At 39.9% G+C, this 26680-nt stretch overlaps 2 protein-coding genes across 3 annotated transcripts in view; both read right to left on the reverse strand.

The window, feature by feature from the left end:
- Positions 1 to 131: 131 nt before the first annotated feature.
- Positions 132 to 16644, reverse strand: LOC108901345 (myelin regulatory factor like). 2 transcript variants are annotated; one of them, XM_018702815.2, is made up of 26 exons: positions 16567 to 16644; positions 15951 to 16036; positions 13621 to 13710; positions 11342 to 11481; positions 10655 to 10748; positions 9957 to 10018; positions 9420 to 9855; positions 8780 to 8995; positions 8460 to 8655; positions 8126 to 8202; positions 7793 to 7903; positions 7627 to 7717; positions 7336 to 7536; positions 6985 to 7093; positions 6784 to 6893; positions 6092 to 6237; positions 5249 to 5410; positions 5097 to 5165; positions 4523 to 4569; positions 3934 to 4095; positions 3698 to 3745; positions 3272 to 3356; positions 2890 to 2964; positions 2553 to 2664; positions 1374 to 1445; positions 132 to 1043 (listed from the first exon to the last, which is right to left on the reverse strand). In XM_018702815.2, exons 4-26 carry the CDS (start codon positions 11412 to 11414, stop codon positions 951 to 953), a joined length of 2847 nt encoding a protein of 948 aa, XP_018558331.1. In that variant the 5' UTR covers positions 11415 to 11481; positions 13621 to 13710; positions 15951 to 16036; positions 16567 to 16644; the 3' UTR covers positions 132 to 950. The 2 variants fall into 2 exon arrangements, with proteins under 2 accessions (XP_018558331.1, XP_018558329.1); XM_018702813.2 differs by lacking the exons at positions 15951 to 16036; positions 16567 to 16644 and having other exon boundaries at positions 11342 to 11484; positions 13621 to 13881.
- A 2556-nt stretch (positions 16645 to 19200) lies between these two features.
- The window catches only part of LOC108901344 (leucine-rich repeat-containing G-protein coupled receptor 5), a 33447-nt gene continuing 25967 nt past the window's right edge, over positions 19201 to 26680 (reverse strand). The window contains exons 12-20 of the mRNA XM_018702812.2: positions 26452 to 26517; positions 26032 to 26103; positions 24852 to 24923; positions 24516 to 24641; positions 23882 to 24051; positions 23198 to 23281; positions 22755 to 23007; positions 22443 to 22594; positions 19201 to 22355 (exon numbers count right to left, since the gene is read on the reverse strand). Of these exons, the coding sequence (XP_018558328.1) occupies positions 21631 to 22355; positions 22443 to 22594; positions 22755 to 23007; positions 23198 to 23281; positions 23882 to 24051; positions 24516 to 24641; positions 24852 to 24923; positions 26032 to 26103; positions 26452 to 26517 (1720 nt within the window). The 3' untranslated portion in view covers positions 19201 to 21630. The remainder of the gene's footprint in view (positions 22356 to 22442; positions 22595 to 22754; positions 23008 to 23197; positions 23282 to 23881; positions 24052 to 24515; positions 24642 to 24851; positions 24924 to 26031; positions 26104 to 26451; positions 26518 to 26680) is intronic.

A 26680-nucleotide genomic window follows, 5' to 3' on the forward strand; every position in this document is an offset into this window, starting at 1 on the left:
AATTGACATAAAGCAGTCAGGATTCTGTCCATTTAAAGTAACTTTAACATTCAGCTTCAGGCAGTCCACTGTTGTTACTGCTGCTGTTTATAGCAGTCCTGTTTTTATATTGTGCTCTTTAATTACTGCTACCATCTTTAAAGCTTTAATGTATATTTGTAAAACATACATACATTGTGTTTTTATACATTCTGCAATTTATTTTGGTTCTGAGAAGAAAAGCTGAGCTTCTAAAACAGTCTCTGATTGAATTCTCTTAGCGTCTTAAATTTAAGTAAAATTTGAGTGAAATTATGAGAATCTGATGTAGTTTTCTTGGATTTCAGATAGTAATCTCTCACATAGACATAATCCTGTTCCATAAGCATGAGATACAATAAGTCCTTTACAGAAAAACTCTACAAACATCGTAATGACTAACTAAAGGCTAGTAAAACTTTCAAATTAATTACATTAATCTTTATTGAGGGAAATAAAATCAGTGTTTGATTTCTGTACATAATTTACTAAATTTCAATGTGCTGAAAATCAATTTGTGATTGCGATTGACTGGCTGAACATGGTGAATTATAAGAGAGAAGCTTTGACCTAATCTTTTAATCAGTTTAGTCTCCATCATGAAGTCGCTCTGTTGCTCTACTGTCTCTATTAGCTGAACAATATCTAATGAAGCAGGAAAGATAAGACAGTAATGATAAATTGAAGAACATAAAAGGAAATAATGTCTATCTGATCTGAGCTGAATGTCTACTGCTGACAATTTTTGCGATGATGCAGGAGAGTATGTCAGCAACAGTGATTTACATCACAATAAAAAACGTATTGTTTACAAAAACAAAAAAACAGAAGTGATGAGTCTGCCTTCATTTCTCTGATTATCATCTTTCTGAGAATAAAGAAAATATTTAATAAATTAAAATGTAATATTTTTTATTTATTTAAATGTGCGTCTACGAGTTTGTGCAGTGTCTGTAGAAGTGGAAAATGTAGTCAGTGAAGCGTGCCCCCCCGTAGTGATGGTCAGTACTGCAGTTTGCTTGACCCTGGAGAAACACATGTAAACTTATATTAAATAAAGACTGAATGAAAATAAATAATAACAAAATAAATGTCTTTAGATCTACTCAGTCATGTTTTCAGTAGTTTCCATGCATGAGATAATGTTAATAATGACTAATATTTTGTTGGTTTTGAGCTTTTCTCAGGATTTGTTGAAATTACAAAAAATATGAAGTATCACCAGACTTATCCTTAAAGACTGTCGTAAAAATCTTAGAGCTCTGTATATGATTTGTGAGAATGGTAAGCAGGGAAGGTGCCAAGTCATAAATATAAAGGCCAGGAAGAAGAAAAAACTGTTAATAGATTCTTACAGCCACTGTGGAGCGGAAGTGATACGAGCTGTGATAAAGCCGAGCCACATGGAGAGGCCATTCATGTTCCCCCTGCAGAAATGGACAAAAACACAATCAGGTCTAACTTAACACAGTCTTCCACTTTTCTTTCTCCTTTAAGGTAAAAAAAAAAAAAAAACCTTCTCATTTCACTCTGTCTGACATTTATATTCTGTATCTGCTTGCCCCAGCTCTTCATTTGAGTTTTACAGTAGGATTTATACACTGAGTTAAGTGTTCAAAACATTCAGTCAATTGGAAACATTCGGAATGTTTTACTTCACCAAATTTAAAAAACAAAGTTCTGAGGGTTTCAATAATATTTGGCTGCACAGATGGCTTATTACAGGGATTTAATTTCCAATAAAAACAACATGTCAGAACTGACTTTTAATGATGGATTGTTTTTGCTCCCTGGGCAGCTCTGTCCCTCTGAAATAAGAATACAATCTGTACTTTAAGCAGAAATGGAAAACAGAGCAATAAAATTGGCCTTAAAATACCAATTACATATGTGTTTTGTCTCTGATATTATTCATCCTGTGTCCTGTATGGTCAGTTAACATGTGGGTCACTGTGTGACTAGTGTTTGTGTCCCGGATTAGTGTGAGCGTAGCTGTGATTAGCATGTTGTCGTCCCGATGTGAGGGAAACCCTGCCACACATCCATTATTCATTAGTGTTTCCCCCCACTCTTCCTGCATTATTAACTGTAATGGTAACTGAGTTAGTGGTCTGGAACCTCAGTGACTCTCAAACCAACACAAACATACAGATATAAAAGCAGCTACAACACTAATGTCAATTAGATTTATTTTTTAATGTCCATCAAGCTCCTGCTGAGCCACAGATGTTCAAAACCCCAAATTACCTTTATTTATACTTCAAGTTGATCTAAGCATGTTGATGCTCAATTTACTGCTATAAATTCTTGACAAATAAATTACAAAAGTGTTTTTATGGAAAGCGTCCAGGTTTGAAATAATGGTTTGGCAGATTTACTTTTGTTCATCTGTAAGAGTATATTAGATGTTTTGGATGTGTTCACATTCAGAACTATGTGTTGCACTGTGTTTCTACTCTGAATTTAATACAGGATAAAATTAATAAAGTTATTTGATACAAAAACAAATGGTCATGTTGATCCATTATAATTACCTGTGTGTTTGGTGGGTATCTGCTCCCTGTGACAGTGTTAATATCCAGCAGAGCAGAACAGGCCGCTGACTCATCAAAATCACACAGATGGACGACCAGCAGTTCTGTAGAGCTACACACAAATAAACATGGGAACATTTTTATAAACTCTTATATTTTACTCTTATTTTACAGTTGGAACAGTTCATTGTTAGCCACTAGCCGCTATTAGCATTTCATGACTGCTGTGTTACCTGAATGCCAGTGTGTATTCTTACACTTGAAACCAAGTCTGTTATTTGAAGGGGTTGTTTTAGACCAGTTAGTAGTTAGATTTTTACAGTCAGTCAGTACTTACTTCATGATTAGTGTAACTCTCATGTTGACTGGGACAAACTGGCTGATGGGAACTCTGTAGACGTATCTACCTGGCCTGAAGGACAAACAAAGACATCATAAATCCTGCAATAATCATGGCCGATCACATTCGTACAAGCTCTTTATTGATTAAGAGGAAAATTAAGACATTTAATCACCATTTTATCTTTTATGTGTAAGTGAGTCAAATCAAATCCAAACACCTACAATGCTGATTTCCGCAAAGCAGTGTGTTATCAGACACAGTCTTTACACTACAGTGCTATTACATTACTGTTCTAAATACTGCAGTAGTAAAAAAGACTTCAACCCTTGTATCATACCAGTAATATGGTTATTATGGTGTATTTTTCTTTACTTACCCACATTCACCTCTTAGACAGTATCTGCTGTCGATCACCTGCTGGTTCTCTTTGATCCTGAAAGACTGGATGGTGGTGTTTGTCCCTGATAGAGAGTGAATGATAGAAATTAATGAGCACAAGTGGAAATTTTGTCCTGTTGTTGGTGCTTTTCGTGACATTCTAATGGTGCAAAGTGACCACAAAGAGGCTCAAAATGACCATTAAGAAACTCAAGGGAGACACAAAACAACTTCAAACAATGTTGCTTCATCCATTCTCAAAGAAAAATTCAGAAAAGTCTGACGTATTCTCCATCTGTTGGCTAGAGGAGCTGATGCCACAAGGTTAAACTGTCAAGTTATATCCACAGCTGTCGAAAAAGTCATTGTGTCTTTGGATATGATTGTTTTGTTTTAATGATGTGGAAAGTGGACAGACACTTACAGTCTTTAGCACTTTTCAGCTTGTGATAAAGTTTTTCTCTTCTTTTTTCTGCAGAGCAAAAAAACAAAAACAAAACATCAAACATAAAACCAGAAATCAGCATAACATTGTCCAGTCAGTGCTGTAAATAAAGGCAGTCATATTCAACCAGTGAGTGAGTAGCCCTGACTGTGTTTGTTTCTGCATTTCTGTTAATATCTGTGTATTAATATCAACAACCACTGGCCTGTCATTACCTGTCAAATCAGATTTTTCTGCTCCAGCTGGTTCAGGGGTGGCGATGTTGAATTTAGTGCCGCCCTCTGCTGGTGAGGGGCAACAGTACACCTCATCACAGTACAACAGGTCACAGAAGTCCACATCTGGGGGCCAGAGGCCAGGTGAGCTAGTGGGTGGGACTGGAAGAGGGAAGTGGGAGTTACCATCATAGAAAATTTGCCTTTTAAACAAATATTGACTTTATTATATTGAATCAATTAACTGACTTAGGCTTTATGACTTGCATTGCTGCTAATATACATTAATCTCAGTATTTAAGTAATTTTAGTGATTCGTTTCTTGTAATACTACATCACTGCAAGACCCATATTTACAAGGTGAACACGTTATCATCATTCATATGAATGAATCATTCAATCAATTCATTCATTAATCAGTAGCTATTTTTACATGGTCAGTGGTAATCTGATATTAACTTTGGACTCTGGATTATCCTGATCATCTGGGTAAATAGGAAACCAAACATGAAGGGAATGGTATTTCCTTACATCCTCTGTGTAACCATCTCAATGTAAACACAGTCAGGTGTATGGGGCTGTAGTTTACCTGTGCTGGTCCACGCTGTGGTCTGCATGGGAACCACACTGCCATTACTAACAGAGGAAAAACAACAATCAGCACAACAATGCAGGTATTGTTGTAATTAATCTGTGGTGATTGGACGACCTGTTGGCAGCTAATCGAACAAATATTTTGATAAAAAGTGCACAATTAAAATTCCAGAATGGAACAATTGGTTTACAGTCTTGTTACTATATGGTTGCTAAGGATCCTATAGTGTTACCAGGTGGTTGCCAGGCAACTGTAGATTGTTACGGACTTCAAATTGTGGGGTCTTACTATGTGGTTGCCAGGCAACAGCAGTGGCTCTAGCAGGAATACGAATGGTAAGGTGTCACTAGATGGTTGCCATGCACACAACTAACAGTGGTTGCTAGAATGTTAAGATAACATGTATGATACCTTACTGAGTGGTTGCTAGGCAACTGTCTGGTGTCACTAGGAAGTTATTGCGTATTTGCAGAATTACTGGGTGTTAGCATTGTGTTTAGAGACAAGTTAAGGTGATGGTGTGTTGTTTGGTGATTTCCTGTAACAATAAAAAGGCTTGGTTGTTTACCTGTTGTTGGGAGTGAGGTCTACGTTATTCCCAAAATATAGCAGGTACAGAGTGATGATAGAGATGGAGCTAAAAATACATAAATTAAATTAATCGTAAATTGGACATGTAATTTCTCTGTATTAAAAACAGAAAGTGGTATCATGCCTCACCAGAGAGCCATGGTGGCCAGCAGGGTGAAGACGCTGATGTGGAAGACTTTATTCTGCAGACAGTGGCTGTATTTCTGACTCCCACCCTTGTTCTGAACTTTCTCAGTCTTACACGCGTCAGTATTCGGCATCATTGACACATTGCTGTGTTTCCTGGGTATCCTGTTGCAAAAAATGCAGGAATTAGAGCTTTTCTTTTGAAACCGCTTTGTGGATCCAGTGGAATTTTCTTGTTTGTTTCCTAAATCAAAAATATTGACAATTTAAACTATTTTGTAGGAGCTTTAACCAGTGATTTATCAGTGAGTGACCTTGAGCACAGTTCAGCTGTTGTTTGGTAAAGAAGTGAACCAATTGTTCTTCAGCCTGCCTTGTGGACTTCTGCTTCACTCAGTCACTGCCTACATTTCCCACAGTACCTTTCAGCAAGCCACAGGTAAAACTACAGCTCAGCCGTTGACCACTTTGTTAAACTCTGAGTGTGACTGCTATTTAGGTCACTACATAGCCTCAACAGAGACAATGCACTGCTGCTCTTCATTCACACACAGTAGCCTTCTGAGCCTTGGCTGTCCTTGAACTGTGATTTGCGCTGATTCACTGATAACACAATGATGCCGCTATTATGCAACACACACACACCCGTACACACACTTCTCATCAGTACTTTTCCATGGTGCTGTATTCTGTACAGTTCTGGCATTTTTACTGTTTGTTTGTGTTTTTTAATTATTATTTTACTTGTTTTATTTGGATACATGTCTTCTAATGTTGTCTTGTTATGTTTTTTAGAGATATGATGCTACAGTTATGTTTATCTATCTCTCTAATAACAGATGATACCCTGTGGAGCGCAGGCTGCCCGTCAGGCTCTTCAGTTTAGCCAGTCGGCGGTTCCAAACCTCCAGGTCTTGGATTCGAGTCTCCAGGTTGTCGGTGAGCTTTGACAGCTGCTGCACCGCCCCAATGTTCTCCATGAAAATCTGCTCCTGGAGAAAGAGGAGGAAGAAAAGGAGGAGGAGGATGAGAAGGCCATTAGAGGAAATAAAGATTCTACACAAATTCCTTGTTAACTTTACAAAGAACAATTTTATTTGAGTTTCCAGTGAGATTCTGTCCTGCTCCAACAGAGCAGCTCCTTTACAGGGAAGATGTCCTTCACATTCACATTCCACATCGAACCCCATCAGGTTGGACTCGTAGTAGTTCTTCAGTGCTACCTAATAAAATTTTATCTTTGTTAAGATGTGGTGCTCTGATTTAGTTGTTTACAATTGAGAGAGAAAGAAAGAGAATGTTTCTGTGTCAGTCAGAAAACAATCATTAGTTTTCAGCTGGAGAAAGTTAACCAGCTTTTGGTTAACTAGCAGAGCGTTAGACTGATGGTGATAAGATAATGGGCTTTGGTTTTAGATAGCTCTAAAAAAAATCTGCTGTCCTTCGAAGTTAATTCTCAAATGTCACAAATTTGGACAACATTAACTAACAGACATAAACAAAACAGTCTGGAGGCAGGAAAAGAGAAACAAGAGTACCTTGTCCACCATGAGAAAATTCTGAATCCTCTCTCCATCAGAACAGGTGACGTCTCCGACTTCCCTCACCGCTGACGGCAGCAGCTCCTTTACCTCCTGAGCTATTACACCTAAAATATCATCATATCATATCATCAATAAAATAACAGATACATTACAGTTCCAGTATTTTAATAACACTGTATTAATGTGGCCTATTACCTGTCTGGTGGGTGTGGTCCATTCCCATGGTGGAGGCAAACTCTGGTTTATAATCAAACTCAACTAATCTCATCTGAGTGATTCTCTTCAGCTGCTGCTCAGAGTCGACCTGACAAACAAACGGATGAGGAGATTTTTGGTAATTTGTCAACAAAGTGCAGAGTCAGCAAACCAAAAATGCAACAACTTATGATACAAGCACTCAAGGGCTTTAAATTAAACAATATTTAATATACAGCAGCACTTGATGAATGCAGAATTGTTGGTTCTGTGAATTTCTAGGATAAATATTGTTTTCTCATAATTTAAGTATCTAAATAATATAATATAATTACTATTTAGTTGTCTTACCTCTTGTATGTTTTCTTTGATGCGGCAGTCAGATGGCTGCATAATGGTGCCCATTACCTTGGCATTACCGCAGACGACCAACGCCTCATCAGGGGAGTCGGTGTTGATGCCCACCCGTCCCTGACAGACCACCGCGTCCTGCACTGCCCCCCGCTGCCACAGGGCATCCCCGTCTGTCTCAAACTGACCAGGATTAGAAGCCTGGAGGAGGAAGACAACTCTTAAACTCAAAAGATTTATGTTTGATACGAGGGTCACTGACATTCATTTATAGTTTACTGGTGTTGTTACCCTGACGATGATTCTCTCTGACACCAGAGCTGTCAGGAGGAAGGTGTCCTCTCCCACTGCAGCGTACAGACCAACCACCAACTGGAAATACCTGCGCATAGACACAGATACAGTCAGCATGTAGCTTCTCTCTATCTGCAGTTAATTCATCTATACACTCACATACCTCTGGTCAGGGTTGGGTTTGCCTTTCTTCCTCATGTTATTGACTGTCGTCTCGCTGAAGTGCAGCCGGCCGAGCGTTACCTTGGTGATCTTTCCACCAGGCAGGCTGACCCTGGATGTTCAGAAATTATGAAATCATTGTTTGTTTTTTTGAATATTTGCAACTGTGACTGGGTAAAAGTAACTAAAAGGGACAGGGTGCAAGTGAATTCACAAACCAACCAGTGGTTTTCTCCCATTGGCTACAAGGGGGCAACAATGAGATCATTTGACAAAGCAGAACATGCTCTTTGAAGTTGTGGGTGCATGCAGGGGCTCTTCATCTGTTACCTACCTGACGGGGTGGAAAGGCCTTTTGCTGCGGTCGGGCTGAGACTGTTCAATGGTCACCTGTTGACTTGGAGCTTCCAGCTGTATGTAGTATAAGTATAAAGGAAGAGGACAAAGGTATCAACACAAATGAACAACTGAACACCTGGTGCTAGGCTAGTAATTTCCCACTGCATCTACTACTTATGCTAAGCTTGGTTAAATATGTCCTGGACCTACCTCTGCACTGGATGCACAGATGATTTGGACCTTATCATTTAATTCTGTATTTAGTTGAGAATAGTTTGATTTTGTGGTCACTCACTGAATGTAGACAGGTTTTAGAATCCTGTACGCACCTTGAACCCAAACACTTTTATTTGGAAGTGGTCCACCTCCTGTGTCCCACTGGGTGTTCTGACGTATTGTGGCTCTGCGGCCACACCAATGTGAATGGTGACCTGAAAGTGGTTCTTCTTTTGGCAAATGAAGGCCTCATCAGCTGCAGAGTAGTTGAAGCCTTTATCTGTGTCGACATGGTAGGCTGGAGGAGACCTGGAAATGAAGGACAACATCCATTCTTGCTGAGATCATGGCATCAGTTGGTCTGTCCAACACTTGTCATTCCGATATACATATTTAAAATAAAAACAATGATTCAGCTGGTCTCTTTACTCACAGTGTCTGGTAGTTGCTGTCATACAAAGTGCTCCACTGTCCTGGCCTAAAATGTTCCCAGGTCAGAAGCTGGTAGGATCCCATATTTGGTCCACCACCACCTGTGCTGTTCCCTCCACTGACACCACAAGTCGCATCACCATCACTGCAGGAGGCTTCGATTCCTGCCGATGGTTCCTCACACTCGGATCTTCTCCTTTTTTTAGTTTGTGGGGAGCTGAAGCACAACAAGACGTGTGTGTAGAACAAATTAAAACCACGCAAACTTTGCTCATCTACAAAATGATTTTGGACATATTACTTGCCACAGGGATCAACTGTAGATCCACTACTGTTTACATTGTTCCTCTTTGGGACATTATTTTCAAATATAATAACAATTTAGATATTTATGCTCATGACACAGTGCTGTATTTACCAGTATGATGACAATGGAAATCTTGTTCCTCTCATTAAATGCCTTTATGAGATTAATTTAAGTGTTGAATGACCCACAAGTTCTTGCAGCTAAACAACAAATTATTTAATTCAATCCTCCCAGCTTAGTCTTATTTGATTCTGACTTCAGTTTTGATGCTTTTTACATGTAGAAAGTATGAAATAGTGACTTAGTAAAGACTAAAAGTCAGAGGTCTACTTACCAGGTGTGTTGCGTGGGCGTGGAGCCTTCCAAACAGGTTGAAGGGGGCGTGGTTAAATGCGGGATCATGCTTGGACCAGCATGGGGTGGAATATAGCTGTTCAGGGGAGGTAGGGGCGGAGAGGGGGGTGTGGGTGGGGTGTAAACCTGCGAGCATCTCTCTGGACTCAGGTAATGTCTGTGCTCAGGTGAGTGGTGTGTGTGCTGGTGGAATGGGGCAGGTGCAGCAGGAGGGATGGGTGGTGTCCCAGATTTGATGTGAGTGTTAGTGAGGCCCAAACTGCGGAGCTGATCATGGGTCAACAGGTCAGAGTGGCCGGGGGCGGAGCCTCGATCCTTGAAGCGACAGGATGAAGAAGCTGTGGACTGAGTCGTGGGTTGGAACGCCTCCTGGTTGGGCGGCTGGTTGGACCAATAGGGCTGCTCGTAATGGAAATCTGCCAGTTACAAAAGTACAGTTTATCAGTGGACAATGGCAGCAAGCAAAAACGATAATCCTATTTAATCAAAACTCTGTGGTTGAAGAAGTGGACAGTACCAGGTATCTGTGCTGGTGAACAGGCCTCTGAGCTCGAGTCAGGCGGAGACTCAGGGAGCATGCTGGGAAAAAAAGCCAAAAGATATGAAGCATGGACAAGAGACATTGGATTAATTCTAATTAACCTTTGATTGAATTATGAGAATTCAAATTATGGGAACAACAGTAAATCTTCCTGCACCATTGAGCCATACGCAACAGACTTTTCCTACAAATCTGTTTCATGTTTTGATTTCTTTAATTATCTTTCTACTGTTTTGAAAGAGATTTTGTTTTTCTTGTGATTTCAATAGTCTGTGTTGGTTCTCTAAAGTAAACAGTGATTGTTTATGATGGAGAATGTGATTTAACGTTAATAATGTATGTTTTATATTAGGATCTCACAGGGAGCTTTTTGTGCCCTGTATTTACAACCTTCATTCCAGCTGATAACCAACTAGGTCAATACTGTTTTTATGTGGGTTATATAACTGTATGTGTGTCCAGGAATGAAGATAACAGAGTAAAGTTTCCTTAACTCTGCTACTGCTCTTTCTACCTCTCCTACTAGTACTTTCATTATGTACTCTAATTACTTTTAATGCTGTAAAACAAATTTAATTCTACTCCTGGTTGAGCTCCTGCAACAATCTTTGGATTGGATTTTGAATTAAATTAATATAACAGGGTAAGGGTGTGTGTGAGACTGAGGATCTTACAAGCTGTTTGGATCCATGTCATTGCTGAGATACTGCTCCAGGATGCTCGTATCCACGGCAACAGAGCTGTCCAACATGCCACTCACATCCTGACCTGCACACACATTTTAAAATGCTTAATTTGAATCTGGTAATTATATTGACAATGTTCACAGGATACAAGTGGCTTTAGAAAGTGTTCATTATTTTCACCAGGACATGAGAAAAATACTCCTCAAGGACCACTCGTTCCACCTTAAGGACGCCTGGAGCTGCGTCACAAATCAATGTGTCATCCTCTAGAACCTGTGAGACTACCTCAAAGACCACTTCAAGGACAACTTGAACCCCCTCTAAAGTCTCCTGTGACCTCCTGAAGGACAACTCAAACCTTCTTAGGGATTCTTGAAACCTATTTAAACCTATTTAAAAGACCTCACCTCCAGAAATCTCTTTAATTTCACTGAAATCTTCCAAAACATCCTTGAGAACACCTTGAACCACTTTAAGAAACTCTCAAAATTCTCCTGGAACTTTTGCCAATGCAGGCTTTTCAAAATAAAACCAGATTTCAAGTTTCTTCATCCTGAACCTCTCAGATTTTAAAGCTCAAATCACATCGTGAAAAGGTATCTTATATCTGTAATGAAATCTTTAAATTAAGCTGGTGACAGGATGTGAAGACACTGATGACATGTAACAGCTCACCACTGAAGAACTGCTGCAGCGCCTCATTCTCTCCCAGGACCTGGAGCGGCAACCGACTGACTCCAGGCTCCATGTTGCCCAGCAGAGGACACCGAGGCTGGGGAGCAGGGAGAGATCAGGAGAGGTCCCGGCTGGAGCAGCTGCTGGAGCGGTGGGAACAGACACAAAAGTAAATGAATTATTAATAAATATAGAGAACTTTGAAGACTCTTTGATTAAAACATTATTTAAATAACATGTACGTAGAAGGATTTCTGCAGCGCTGACTGGTGTGTGGATGCTTTAACAATTTATTTACACGTGAAACAAGAAGCTTGTTGGCCATAAAAATAGCACTGAATCATACAAATACATGTCTCAAAATGATCAGCAACTTATATTATTCTATTATTGGAAAGCAATTTAGTGTTTTGCACAAAAGCAGCCTAGTACACTGCTTACTCATTGCAAGATAAAACAAAAGGCCTTGTAGAAGCATGGGAACAAGGAAATGTAAAAGTTTTTCATAGTGAATATTGTTTTCATAGTTCATATTGTTATAGGTTCACTGCAAGATCAGTTATTATATTTTAGTATTTTATGCTCACACATATAATAGTACGGTATGATCTAAGTGTCCTCTGTAATTAAAGCCATAAAGCGCAAGTCTGTGATGTTTGCATGAAAAATTATTAAGCATTAAATAGAGATTTGGAAAATCAGGCCCAAAACAGCAGAAAGGTGTTAGAACAAACTCTGATGACTGAACAGGAAATTGACATAAAACAATAAAAAAAAGAGAAAATTCACAAATTCTCTCTACAATATTATGTATATGTTTGTGTAACAGACCTGTTTTCTTTAAATTCTCCCACAGATGTGTGTTGGGATTGTAGGTGACATGGAAAAAGAAAACAGGTTTATGATGCTGAAATACGTCAAATCTGATACTAATGCAGAGTTCAAGGTTAAAACCTCTGACCACGTGTAATAAAGAGGCTTAATTCATAACCCAGAAAAATATTTCCTACTTCAAATTATGTTTTAATGAATCTAGAAGTCATCAACTGCTATGAAATGCATGTGTTTGCATGTATTTGCATGCATTTCTGCTAACAAGTATGAAACTGCAAAGTACAACAAACTTACTGTAAAATCATTAAGAAATTACAATTGACAAGAAATAAACAAATTCATAGAATGTAAGCTGATATGTTGCATTTTCTCTAAGTAATTTAAAACCAGGGTCACATCCCAGATTTATTAAGGTAAACTTTGGGAAAATGTGTGTAAAATGATGCAGATGACATGTAGAATATTTCCATTTGATGGTGGTTTGAAGCTTTAAAACAATGAGCCTGAAGCAGCAGCTACAGAAATATGTTTGATACAGAGAGGGGAAAAACGTTTTTTTCCATCTTCAACAGTAAATTTAAAGGAACATCTGGCTCAAGAATCTGTGGAGAAGCCGAATAAAACATTACCTTCATTGATTTTTTTATGGTTAATTTTTTATTATGGTCAATTAATACATTTTTCAAAGAGAGGAACAAGTCTGCAGTTTGGAGCTCCATCAAACATCCATTTTCTGTCAGTGTCTTATGGTTTCATTTAAATTTAACAGGTTTTAAAGCTGCTGTATTGTAAAGGTTTTTCCTGCAGGACATAATATTGGCAGATTCCCCTCAAGATGAATTATTATTCTGCTCCCATCAGAGAACGTCTATCACTTTATGAAGCAACTGTTGTCTCTACACAACATGCTAGTTTTGTTTCTTTTATTTTTTAATGGGTTGAGTGGAGTCTCAGCAGTTCATTCATGAGCTCATCAAGCCACAATATCTCAGTTTGTAAGTTTTAAAGCCTGAAAATGAAAATTAGACTTTTACTATTTACACCTGCACCTACTGTGACACGTAATCTACAGCACATTTATATATTAATTATATAAATATTATTGAGGGTGACTTACAATAACAATTTGAGCTCTACATGTAGATAATTGGGATGCTCATTAACACATTTATCACCCATCACCCATGAAGCGCATTCACTTTGTCTTTGTTTTATTTTGAAAAAAGCAAAAATGATTCAGATTTTTTTATATTTTAAAGTAAGAATTTTGAATGAAGTTTTGCTGTTTTTAAATCCAGATTTACTTTGTACTTTCTTCACAATTCATCTGGAAATACTTAAACTAAAACATGTCTGATAAAATTAACTCTTTGTTTCTGTCATTCAGGATCTGATTTGTGCAGAAACAGCAGCTCGGGCCTGCTCGACATATTTGCTCAACACACCTGTGTGTCTCTCCAAGATGGCCACCGGTCAGTCGATCAGCAGTGATCTGTGTGATTTATGTGATCAGTTCGTCCTCAGGTACAATCCATCTGTAAAGGAGGATTTAGAGTCAGATATTAGAGTTTCGCCAAATGTTTCTCCAATGTTCCTCTTTGTTTTAAACGGTTTCAGCTGAGAGAATTATTTCCTTTTAGATTAATTTCCTTCTTCTTGTTGTTTGTGGCGTCTGCGGATCGTCTCTATCTGTCAGCTGGACTTTGAGCTTTGAACAGGAAAAGGTAAAAGACATTCACACACCTGACGCAGGCATATAACACACCTGTCTGTGTGTGTGTGGGATGAAGCCATAAACCAGGCAGTCATTTTATTGGAAGTGTACACACACACATGTGCATGTTTTTACAGATACAATACATCCCCCAGCCTCTAAACCTGACACTAACCCAATACTAACTTTAAACAGTACAGGCCAAGAAGGAATAGATTCCACTAGAAATCAGTGAATCCTGGATGCACATGTCATCTTAAAACCTGCTGTATGTGCAGGGCGGCCTAAAACCATCCCAGAACTTGAAGTCCTGTGCAAGTCTGCTGAAAATGTATCAATCAAGAACAGGGAGACTCTTAGCTGCTACAAAAAAGTGTTTACAAGCTGTCGTATCTGCAAAATGTGATGACTTAGTAGGGTGCTACTCTTTCAGCAAATCATAAAATCTTACAACTGAATTTGATTTGCTATAGCTATAGCATTGATTTATAATGCTGTAAACTGCAATTACAACTGCAGTAAGGAAGCACTCTGGTCTTTTAGTTCAGTCCTCAGCCAGCAGGTGGTGGTACAGGCTTCAGTTTGGTTTGCTTCATTGACTTGAATAGTAGAAACTTGTTGCTGCCAAATACAGAAAAAATTAGCTTGAACATCATTAAAACAAGTTAAGGAAAATCTTTCTAATCCAATAATAACTTGGTTTGTAAAAAATGCATCTTTTATGGATCAACAATATCACGTAAGATCAAAGAATTCACAATTAGTGAATTTCTGTTTGTCCAGTAGATGGTGCTACAGGACAAGAGTCCTATCCTCTGTTCAACCAACATGTCCCCAACTGGCCCTTTTGAACGATTTGGGGGCCGAATGGATGACTCACACAGTGTCTAAACATACAAGCAGTTAACAAATATAAAGGAGGGAAAGTTAAGTTTCTGATTTGCCAACAGTTCCTACAGTTTTGTTTCTCAGGGCTCAATTTCTAGGCTTTTTTATGATTAACTTGCTTGCAAACAGTTCCTTATTTTTACATCCAGCTGTTACAGGGCAACATGATCAGAGTTACAGTCTGTTACAGCTCTGCTTTGGTCTCCACCACTTCCTGAGGGAAATATCTGGCTCTTCACTATGTTCACCAGCTGCTCTCTGACTGTGTCTGTCTGGCTTTTTTACAGTTGTTTCTCTGAAAACAACGCTATGAGAGCGGTGAGAGTGAACCACCATGGTAACAATGACCTGAAGCTCACTATAAAGCTGCAAAAAGCCAAGCTGCAGATTCAGATAACTCTCTGTAGGGTCATCCCTTCCACATCATCTTATCGTTTGTCATTTGATTTGTTATAAAATATCCATTACAACCACTTGAACAAAATGACTCATGAACATTTTACTACTTTGGCGCTGTCATTTCCTCTAAAACAATTACAAGAATGATTCACATCACAATTTTCTGACACTGCTATGCTTAAATTTTGGTTAGATTTGGGCACAAAAACTACTTGGTTTAAGTCAGAGAAATATTATGGCCATGCTCAAAAGAAACCAACTTTGGCTGTTAGTTAGGGACAAAATACCAAATGGTCTGATGTAGCCTTGTTGACCCAATCACCAACGCTGACCTCCTACTCACTCCAAAACAATAATAAATAAACCTAACATTTCTCAGAATTTAATTCTTGGCAGAGTGCAGTTAGCTTTGAACCAGCTTGAAGATTTTTATGTGGGAAATTGAGCAGTAATGCTTCATTTTACAAGCCTATAAAACTACTAACAGTGTTTTAGGAAGTTTTTTGGAATCTGGTACAAATTATAAGAAAAGAGTTATTTTAGTGAGTCGGCTTATAAAGCTGTTGCTCATTTCCAGATTAATTTCTTAAAGCATCTGCTCCATTTGAATAAAACCTGCAGAAAATATAATTGAACAAGTAACTAAATAATTGGAACATTTCTGATACCTCAGTATATTTTCAGTCCTGGCTAGAGAGTCACATGTCAGGAAAACAAAAACATAGGTTTTAGTCCTTTTAATAAATGACAAATGTGATTTACAGTGTTATTTACCTGCTCTTCCTCTCTCATCCTCATCACCCTCTCTTCATTTCTTTGCCCTCAGTATCCTCATCTTGTCCTGTATCTTGTCTGTGTCACTGAGAAAAGTAAACAATTAACATTTATATGTTAGTGTTACCTGCCTCATCTTGGATAATCATGCAGTGAAAATAAAAATAAACATACCTTCAACCCTAAACACAAACAGAATTGACAAAAATGCATTTAACTTTCGTAGGAAGTTGATCGGTCTGGATGGACATATGGGATTAATGTAAGCTAATTGTGTAGCTAATTAGCATCCATCCTAGCTGGCAGATAGGATGTAATTAGATAGCTAACTAGAAATTAATGTTAGCTAGCAAGGAAGCTAGGTAACTTTAAATACATCTTATAGATGTGTTATTCCATCTCTTAGATAGTTTCTTATAATACAGATTTTTATAATACATCCTTGTTCATTCCTAGCTAGGTATCTATAGCTAGCTAATTCACTCACTTTGCCGCCATGATGATGGACAGTAACTATTTCACGGAGCAGCACCGCACAGGAGCTGCCGGTTAGAAGATGTCTGAGGATGAATGACACTGACCTACAAACAGTCCGCTAGTAAAGGTGTCTAGTTACCTCTGTCACACTCCGGTAGATTCAGTTTAACCTGTCCGGTTTGTTGACGTAATCCAGGAGCAGCCGTGTTCAGTAAAGATGTTGTTATAACAAGATAGTTCACTCCACCCACCGACTCAAAAGCAGTGAAGCAGGCCCTAGTTTTAGGGCGACATACTCACGCGCTTGTTGAAACGAGTACCTGTTTTATGCTTGTGACATGATCCAGAAGTTATGAGGGTTCTTTATGATTGGCCGAGCTCCAAATTTATAAATAAAATGTAGATTTCTTTTCCAAATCTGTCCAGTTCCAACTCCTGAAATGATTCAGCGTTTGTTGGTCTCTGTTTTGGGTCTGAAAGGACCAGGTTCAGGTCTCTGTTTTTTCTATGTAAGCATATAAATGAACACACAAAGCTGCAGTTTTACTGCTGACAACAGTCTGAATATTTGCAGCTTCCATCTTTTGTGACGTCTCTGTGACCTCTGACCTCTGAGAGCCTAAATGTTCAGTAGGGCGGCAGCAACTTCTGTCAGAGAAGCATAAAATTTATTTCAATTTCATAATAACTCTTCTGTCCATTATTATCTTATCGCCATCACACACGCGCGCGCACAAACACACTCCATTGTCATTCTTATCACTGTTGAGTGTTTTATCAGTGACCTGGATCCTAGATTACAGCAACAACAGCGTCGCTGTGCCAGCTTTATAGAAGCTTTATAGAAGCCACATTGCTTTGTTAAGTTTTGTCTTTCAGCATCATTTAACTTTAAACTCTGAGCTTGTTGATCTCTGGCCATCAACTCTCTGAACTCCTCTGACTCTGAAAATGTTTCCACATGAAGTTGAAATAATTCTAATGGGTTAAAAATTTACTTAATTAAACACAAAATTTAACAAAATACATCACTAGTTGGATTATTAATCTATATTTAATTTTTTCATATATAGTGAAAGGTAAATTTGTCAGAAAATATTGGCTGTATTACTTAAGTGATTTAAGATCAAATTAAACTAACAAAATTTTCAGCAGTGGCAGAGAAAGAAGGATGAAGACCTTTATCCTCTCTTGGTTCATATGAACGTCAGTGATCGTACATTTCACTGAAGATAATTAACATTAAATAAATTCACCCCCACATAAGTGAACAGTGAGTCAGAGCTCCTGTTCTTTGTGGTTTGTTCTGGGTAATTGTGCGATTGTTTTAGAATAAAGTCACTATGACTCACCTCACGTCGGTTTTGTTCCTCTGGGCGCCAGCTACAGTTACAAAAAGTAAAAACCACCGAGAATAAATATCAACAGTGCGTCATGATCTGTGAGTGAATAATGTGAATAACTCAGCTGTCACTGAGGAGCAAGTTTTTCATGCTGAAGAAACAACAAGAACTCTTCATCACAGTGAACTTCTGGAGACAGAAACCACAACTCTGCAGCACCTGGAGCTGGTTTCTGATCAGTGTCTGCACAGGTGAGTCGTCACCTCCAGCAACAGTAATTAGTCAGAATGTGAAAGGACACATCCTGTAAAAGTCTTCATGGACATGTATATCTCGGCTTTACATGTACCTCGTTTTTTGTGTTTGTGCATATAAACATCATATCCCGACTTCAGAAACCTGGATAAGCTCTCATCCTTTTTTGAGAAACCCAAAATATGCTAGTACTTTTGGTTTAACATAATCCACCTACTAATGCCTCTGAAGCTCATTCATTAAGACTTTTTAATTTGTTTGTTAGTTGTGGTTTTCTGGAGGGACTGGTGGTGGATTTTGTGCCAGGCTAGCTGTTTCCAGACCTTATGCTAAGCTAAGCTAACTAGCTGCTCTCTATAGCTTCATATTTACAATCTGACTCTCTGCTAGAAAGAATATAAGCATATTTCCCAAAACGTCAAACCATTCCTTTAACACCTAGGCACGCGAACTCCTGCTACAGTAGACTGATGTTTACTCATTTGCAGGGCATTTGTTTTCTAGTGGAGTTATCTAACTCCCACAAAATAACAGTTGTTTAAAACTCAACAAAACCTTCATGTGAATAAATAAATTACCTGACTCATTAAATTGAAACTACTGTAGCTTAAAAAGAGGTCAGAATGCTCTCACTTATTGATGATGCTTAGAAACTGTCTGTACCTTTGCCTTTTAAATCCTCAGACACTGTTTCAGTGTCTGATGATGTGGAACGATGAGCTCATGACTCAGTCGTCGACAATAGAAACCGCTCAGCTCACAATGCTGCTGTGGATCATTGTGTAATTGTTTAAATTCAAACCTTTTTTTAGCCAGAATGAGTCACAGCAGTGTTGTGGATTCAGTCTCTGACTGATTGATGGATGATGATATGGATGAATCATAACACACACTGTCACTGTGGTGAGGTGGTGACTGGCTTTGTCCCTTTTGATTGTATACTGAAAGTTTGTCTGGACAATGTCCCCTGACCTCTGACCTCTGAATGTTGCTGAGTTGTCTCTTAGTCTTCATAACCCTTCCTCCCAGGTTGTTGGAGTGCCTCCATAGTAAAACCCGTAGACACTACTCAGGGGAAATAAGTACTGTCACCATGCCTATGTGTTTTTTGGGTTAAAGTATACACACACACATATATATGAATATAAAATGAAAGACAGACACTCAGAGCCGTTACAGCCACGCTGTTGTTTTATATGCGATACAAACTAAAACTCCATTCTGGATTTTACAAACTAAAATAATTCAAAACACAAAACAGATGATTTACAAAAGTTTACAACAGATAGACAGATGACATTTCTTAACAAAGCTTATGAACGTATTTTATTTAAAAGATTTTTTAAGTGCTGCAGACATTCAAACAGTCAATGCTTTTTTTTCCTTGTTGCCATGGCTACAAATGTGGGCGGAGCCTGTAATTAAGACTCCACTCCCCACAATTTGCTAAACAATTTGATAACTTTGATACAATTTAAAACCACAACACGGTAAATTTGCTTTTACAGATATAAACACACAAGTTTGTTATTTTTTTCTCCAAACCACACTGGACAAAAAAGGGCCACTTATTGACTTTTTCATGGAGCTTTCAACTGAATCTCACATCCTGGATGGAAGCATCATGCAGACAGTTCAGTGTGGAGGTTCCCACAGAATATTTGGTCATGTGTTAGTGAGCAAACTCCACCCACTGACGGTGAAGACTGTGAGATCCAGCTGAAAGATAGTAAGTGGAGCTTTAGTTAAGCTATTTTTGGGGGGGTGATTTGGGTTTGTGTCAAAGCTCATGCAGGTTGTGAGTTTCACAATAAAGTGTTATCAGTTTAGTAAAATCCTCAGACTTATGCAGTAAAACTTTTAAATTTTACAGTTTGTAACAAAAACATTTGCAAACATTGTTGCAAACCTCTCTGGGCGGCATCATTATCAAACTGTACACACAAACATTATAAACAGCAAAGATATTTCTCACAGTCTAACATAATAGGAACATGAGATTGTCACAGTAGCCTGTATTTACAACAATATGCATAAACATGTCATACATACATACATACATACATGCACTCACAGTAAGTAAGTAAATTAGTTTTAAACCAAATGTTTTGACTTTGACAGAAGAGCAGACATTTGACTGATGATCTGACCTTGATTTTATATGAATATTTTTTTAGAAGCTTTAAATGTGTTTTTTTCTAATTTATATAATGTATTTCCAATTTCCATTTGAAAAAGGTTGACAGGTTGAAAAGTTTTTATTTCCGAACCAGATTTATGTTTTCAGTAGGAAATGATAGGTTCAGAGCTGAGAGCCACAGACAGAAAGTGTTGAGAGACAAACTGAGACATGGCTGGTTTTGGTTTTTTCTTGGGGTTTGTGGACAATAAAAAAAATTGATATATAAAAGCTTTATCCTTTAGAAATGTCACCACTAACACTGGTGAAGTGGGTACAGTCTGAACTCGGGGCAGTTATTTTATTGTGAAAACTCTAAGCTCGTGCTGTGAAAATTGGTCTTTAATCCTGTTTGTATTCTGGTTCCTGTTTTTAGTTTGGGGACTGACTCTGTGGCAAAACTCACACAGATGCTGCAGTTTTCACACACACTCGCAAAAGCACATTAGCTGTGGACACACACACACACACACACACAAAGAAAATGGTCAACAGCATTTGCTCAAACATTTGTTGGACGTTTGGTGACACAATGCTGTAAATCATGTTATATTTCAAAATAAAAGCTGTTGAATTCATACTCGTGTGTGTGTTTGTCCTTTCGTATGTGACCCAGGTTTTGAAGTCCAGGATTGAAGTTTTTCTTCACTCATTTTTATCCACAACTTTTTTTATGTAAAAGTTGCAACAAAAAAGATGGTAGAGAGACATAGACAGCAATAAGAGAAAAAGAGAGAGAGATGGAGTCATGAACTGATGTGTTCATGTTGAGCATCTTCATGTGCTGTCATGTCTCTTGTTTTCTTTCACCATCCTCTGCTGCATTTGCTGCCACAGTCATATCAGTCTACATGTGTATGTGTATCTGTAACTGTGTGTGTGTGTGTGTGTGTGTTTTTGTGGTGTCCTAAAGTCAGGTGTTTGTCTCACCTGCCAAAGTCCTACAAGAGCCCCCTACAGGCTGCAGAACAAACAACATACTGCGATTTATCCACTCCGGGCTTTAAAAGCCATGGAGCTAAATATGAGAGACATTTGCCTGAAACCATGGATGGATTCAGGAGGAAATGGGCCCCTGGGCACAGAGTGGTAACCCCCCCCTCCTACATTTTTATGAACCTCCACAACTTTTCCACCATCAGGACAAATTTTATATATGAATTTGAATTTGGGTGTAGAGAGGTTGAGCTGTCTCAAGCATTTTTCAGCCGACCAACCCAGTAGGCAGAGAAGCACTGCTTTGAGTTGATTGGGCATCATTTGAGGGAGTGTACGGTGGCCAGCTGGGACAAAAGACACCAAAGAATGCATATAAGTCATGATTTAAGGTGTGTCTCTAAGAGTTTGTCAGGTATATTTGGCCTTTTGCAGGTGAGAGATTCAAACCTTGTGTGTTTGTATGTGTGTTTTTGTGTTGTGTGTCAGTCTAGTGACGTGGAACGACAAACGCCACTGAATGTTGTGTCTCTGTCTTTATCCTTCCTCTCTCCTCGTCCTCCTCCTCCTCCTTAGTGCCTCCGACTGCTACCAGTGCCTGAGTCGAGTCACATGACTGTTTCTCTGCGTCTTCGTCGTACGTTGAATCCATGCTTACAGGCATCGACCTTCCTCCTCCTCCTCCTCTGTGTAGTCTTGGCACCACCACAGCCCCACAGGTACGTTTGACCATCACTGCCAGTTCCTCCCTGGCAAGTGGGTTGAAGAGGAGGTAGAGCAGAGGGTTGACGCAGGCTGGCAGCGGTGCCACGAGCAGCAGCACCCCCTTTGCTGCCTCTGGCCCAGCGGTGGGGAGACGCAGCAGGGAGGAGAAGGAGAGGAAGGCCACAGGGAGGTAGAGGAGGCAGTCGGAGAAGAGCAGCCAGGCGACATGTCGAGTCAGTGCCGTCTCCTCCTCTGAGGCGGGTGGAGCTTTGTTGGCCCGACAATAGAGGCGAGTGTAGGCGAGCGTCATGAGGAGGAAGCACAGCGAGTCGAGGAGCACCAGAGAGACGGAGAAGACCAGGGAGGAGGAGGAGGAGGAGGAGGAAGGCAGCGGCAAACAGAGGGATGTGCTACTGTGTCCGGCTACCAGGGGGGGCAGCGTAACGCCCAAACCCAACAGGAAGCAAAGAAGTATGGACAGACAGATGGAGAGCTGGGACGAGGAGCGACCTGAGGAGAGAAGACAGAAATCAGGAATTGTATACTTTTCCAAATCACTGTCAGTGAGGAGTCACCGTTTTTCACCACACTTCTCACCGCTGTGCTCCTCAGTTTTGTAGCGTTGTGCGGCAGCCAGGCATCGCTCCAGAGCTGCGACAGTGAGCAGGAAGAGGCTGGTCTGCGATGCAAAAACACACAGGAAGCCGCTGAGTCGACACAGGAAGCTGCTCTCCCACTTTGCCCCGTACCTGCAGCACATAAACACAAACAGATGAAGAACTTCCAAGAACTTCCTACAAAACCCAGCATTCTCTAAAGTCTCTAAGTTTTCACTTGTAGAATTCCTCATGAGTTCCCAGTACTCCTACAGTCCCCCACAACCCTGGTGTCTCTGATTTGCTTTCCTACCTCCAGAAGCTCCCAAACGTCCAGGCATCCACTGCCGCCAGCCAGCCGCTCCACACTCCCATCAGGCCATTCACCAGGGCCAGCAGACCAATCAGCAGCTTGGGGGGCGTGACTGAGGCGGCGGTGGCCATGGGGGAAAAGAAGATTGACAGCACAACGAGGCTGTTGCTGACCAATGAGAGCACTGCAATGAGCCACACCCCTCCACGGATCAACCAGCTGCCGAGCAGATGGAGGCAAGGACGAAATGGTCCTGCCGGAAAAACATCAATTTCCTTTACAATCAGTAAATAAATCTTTGGTAAATTCATTTATTAATATGGAACCTTCCTCTATTGATAAACAGTCAACAAATTCTCTTGATCTAAAGTCCTAAAACTCAATAAAAAAAATGAAATTTGATTCCTAAATCCAACTGTTTTAATTGCTAATGTGTGTGTTACCTGGTGCAGGGCTGCAGTGGACTGAGTGGTGAGGTTTTGGTTCATCCTCAAACTCCATCAGGAAATCCTCCCAGTCCTGATCCACTGTAGAGACACAGTAGAAGTGATAGTAGCACATGAGTCTTTGAATGGATATTAGTTCACAGTCCCTGGGGCCTAAGGCTGTGAAATATGACAATATATATTGAATGACAAAATAAAAACATCTATCATTCCATATTGTGCTTGTTTATTTCATGGTGTTGCCAAATACACTGTTAACAGCAGTATTTTTTCCAATCTTACTTCTGACACACTAAAAGAGTTTTGAAAATCTTACTCGATGTAGAGACCACACACATGAAGACAGATAATGACAGATTTCACAGTTTTGTTCTTATAGTGTGTGGTGTGCAGAGAGAAGACCAACACGGCACACCACACACTAACAGACTGACCACCAACAACCAGAGTCTGAACTCCTGTAGTGTGTACCCTGCTTTATACACCACCACATGGATGCAGGCAGAAATGTGAATAACAGCATGGTGAGTGAAGGTGAGACAGAACTAGGAAGCTCCAAACAGAAGAAGAACTAGCTGAGACAAATTGCAGAGCTCGTTCCTAAATGAGCGGCTACCTCGTTAGCATGGACGTGTTTTGGTTACCAAAAGTCTGACATGGTAACATGATGTTTGGTGTCACCTTGGCTGGAGAGGACGGAGGCATCACTCCTGGTAAAGTCTGCTGCTTCCTCTCTCTCCCAGGACAAACCTCCCCCTCCTCCTCCACCTCCACCTCCACCTCCTCCTCCACCTCTCCTCTCACAGGAGACAAAGGCGCAACACTGGAAGGCGTAAGGAAGCTCCATCACCCTGAACACACACACACACACACGCACACACAGAGAACACACCTACTCAAAACTTAGAAGTTAAATGGAAATTCACTAAATCACACCGGCAGTGTTTGGATGACTGGTGTAATTTAGAGATTTATCAAGAGGGTGGCTTTTTATTGGCTGGAGGAAGTTGTTTGGATCACCACCATGAACTAACAACAAGTCAGATCATTACAGGGCTGCTGTAATTGTAGAGGTTGAAAACAGGGCGGGAAAACTTGTGAGGTCAGCTGCGGTTTAAACTCAGAGCAGGGTAACACGGGCCGACAGTGATGTCAGCCCCCCTCTGGCAGCCATGTTGGAGGTCCAGCGTCCCAGCAGACAGCGTTTTGTTTGGTATTTCATGTTTCAGTTATGGTACGTGAGCCATGGATTAACTGGAATGTGTCTTAATACAAAAAAAATGTCTTCCACTGTGTGTCTTATACATGTCTGTACCTGACTCGGGGCAGGTCCTCTCGAGGTATTAACTCCATCAGCTGATCGTTTCCAGCTAATCGCAGGTGAGTTAAACTCTGCAGACCAACCAGAGGGAGGGAGGACAGCTGATTGGACGACAGGTCACTGCAGAGAAAGAGAGAAATAAAAAAGATTAAAACATGTTACACAACTTTTCTCCGGTACCCTAGATTTTATTCATCTTTTGTTCAGTAGTAGATTACATGTGGTCTATGTCATGTACTGGTACATACAGCATGTTTTTATGAAGTCAGACAGCTAATAAAGGTCTGAAGTTGTTCCAGGTTGTTTTGGTAAATTCATGTGGTTACTCACAGTTTGGTGAGAGCGGGCAGAGCAGAGAAAGAGTTTGGCTTCACTGACGACAATCTGTTCCATGATAAATCACTCCAGAGACAAAGAGAGAGATATTACAGGATTGAACCAGCCTCCCATTAAAAACCTCAGAGAATTTAGTTTATTTAAAGAACAACTCGGGTATTTTTGAACCCAGGCCTTATTTTCCCGGCCACCATGAGCAGCTGCTGCAATGTAATCCAATGAGCAACTGTCCATGACAAACTATGTCCCCTTTTTGTTTAACCAGAAACATCACTATATGTCACTACCAGACTCCATCACCAAAACAGTAATTTTACCTCACAGAAATCAAGTGCTGCTGGAATACCACTGCCTCTATCTGTTAGTTTGTTTGTGTTATTGTGTGAGTCTCAGTCGTGGAAGAAGTATTCAGATCCTGTAAAAGTACCACACAATAACACAAACTGACAGATGGAGGCAGTGGTAATGTTTTTGTCAATGGAGTCTGGTAGTGATATACAGTGATGCTTCTGGTTTAACAAAAGGGATCTAACTCTTTAATAAAAATCTTTGTACACTTTGATGTGGACAATTACCCACTGGCCAGCTACACCGTTCTTGCTTGATTTCTGTCTGACTCCATCATTTAAACCCAAAATTAAGGGAAAATAAGGCCCAAGTTAAAAAATGCTGGAATTATCCTTTAATCTAATCCTCTAGTAACCTCTTGGCGCTGACCTGTTAGCTTGGATTAAATGAAAAGCACCACGGGTTCTCATGTAACAGCCAGTCTTTGTTTCTAATCCCATGACTAAGACAAAGTCTGTGTTTAATTCTCTATAATACCATAATAAAATCACTCATAATGTTCACAGAGGCATGGATGACGAGGAAGATAAACACTGTGCACTTCAATAGTAATACTCATTTTGTAATTGTTGAAAGTGGAAAGTGATGTGAAACCAACAGAGAGTATCAGTATCAGTTGTAGTATTTGGATTCCTGACTTTGTGCCAAACTGTGTCGTCATACCTGTCCCATCAGCACACAGACCACCTGGGTCTGTGAGTGTGTTTCCATTTTGAAGTATTTAAAGAGGGCACCTTCAGATCACTGCTCGGGATCTCCAGGATAATTAAACCTGTGTGTGTGTGTGTGTGTGTGTGTGTGTGTGTGTGTGTGTGTGTATACTTACAGAGAGCTCAGAGACATCAGACCGTGGAAGGTGTTCTCCTGCAGCTCCTCCACCTCGTTATGGTGCAGGTCACTGAAACACACACACACACACACACACACACGCACACACACACACACACACACACACATCAGCCCTGATGTTTCCATTACATCACTTTTATCAATCAGTTTCTCTGAGCGATCTGATTGGACTAAAATGGTGCTAATTATTCCCATAATGCACAGCTGGCTGTACTTGATTGGTTACTGTGGTAACAGTTAAGTTAGAGCAACTATCAAGCAGGCTACAGAGCCATGTGTTAAGAGCTTTATAGGTCTGAAAAGTTTTACATGTGCCAATGATTGAGGAGGAGGGAAAAAAGCTAAATTAAATGTACATTTACTGAAGCTATGGTAGAATTTAAAAAGCAAAACTCACATCTTCTGGATACTTTCACAGCCAGAGAAGCTGGGAAGAGTCTGGATCTGATTATAGGAGAGATCACTGCACAGAGAAAGTGTCGGTTGTCATCACTTTTAAGTCCAAAACACATTGAATGCATCACAGAGCAGAGCACGAACAGGAGCATGATATGAATTATATAATAAATCAATAAAGTGACTGTTAAGATACAAGTCAGCTGCCAAAACAACCAATGATAAACTAG

The sequence above is a fragment of the Lates calcarifer genome, linkage group LG18 (assembly GCF_001640805.2).
Source record: "Lates calcarifer isolate ASB-BC8 linkage group LG18, TLL_Latcal_v3, whole genome shotgun sequence".
NCBI classification, from domain to species: domain Eukaryota; kingdom Metazoa; phylum Chordata; class Actinopteri; family Centropomidae; genus Lates; species Lates calcarifer.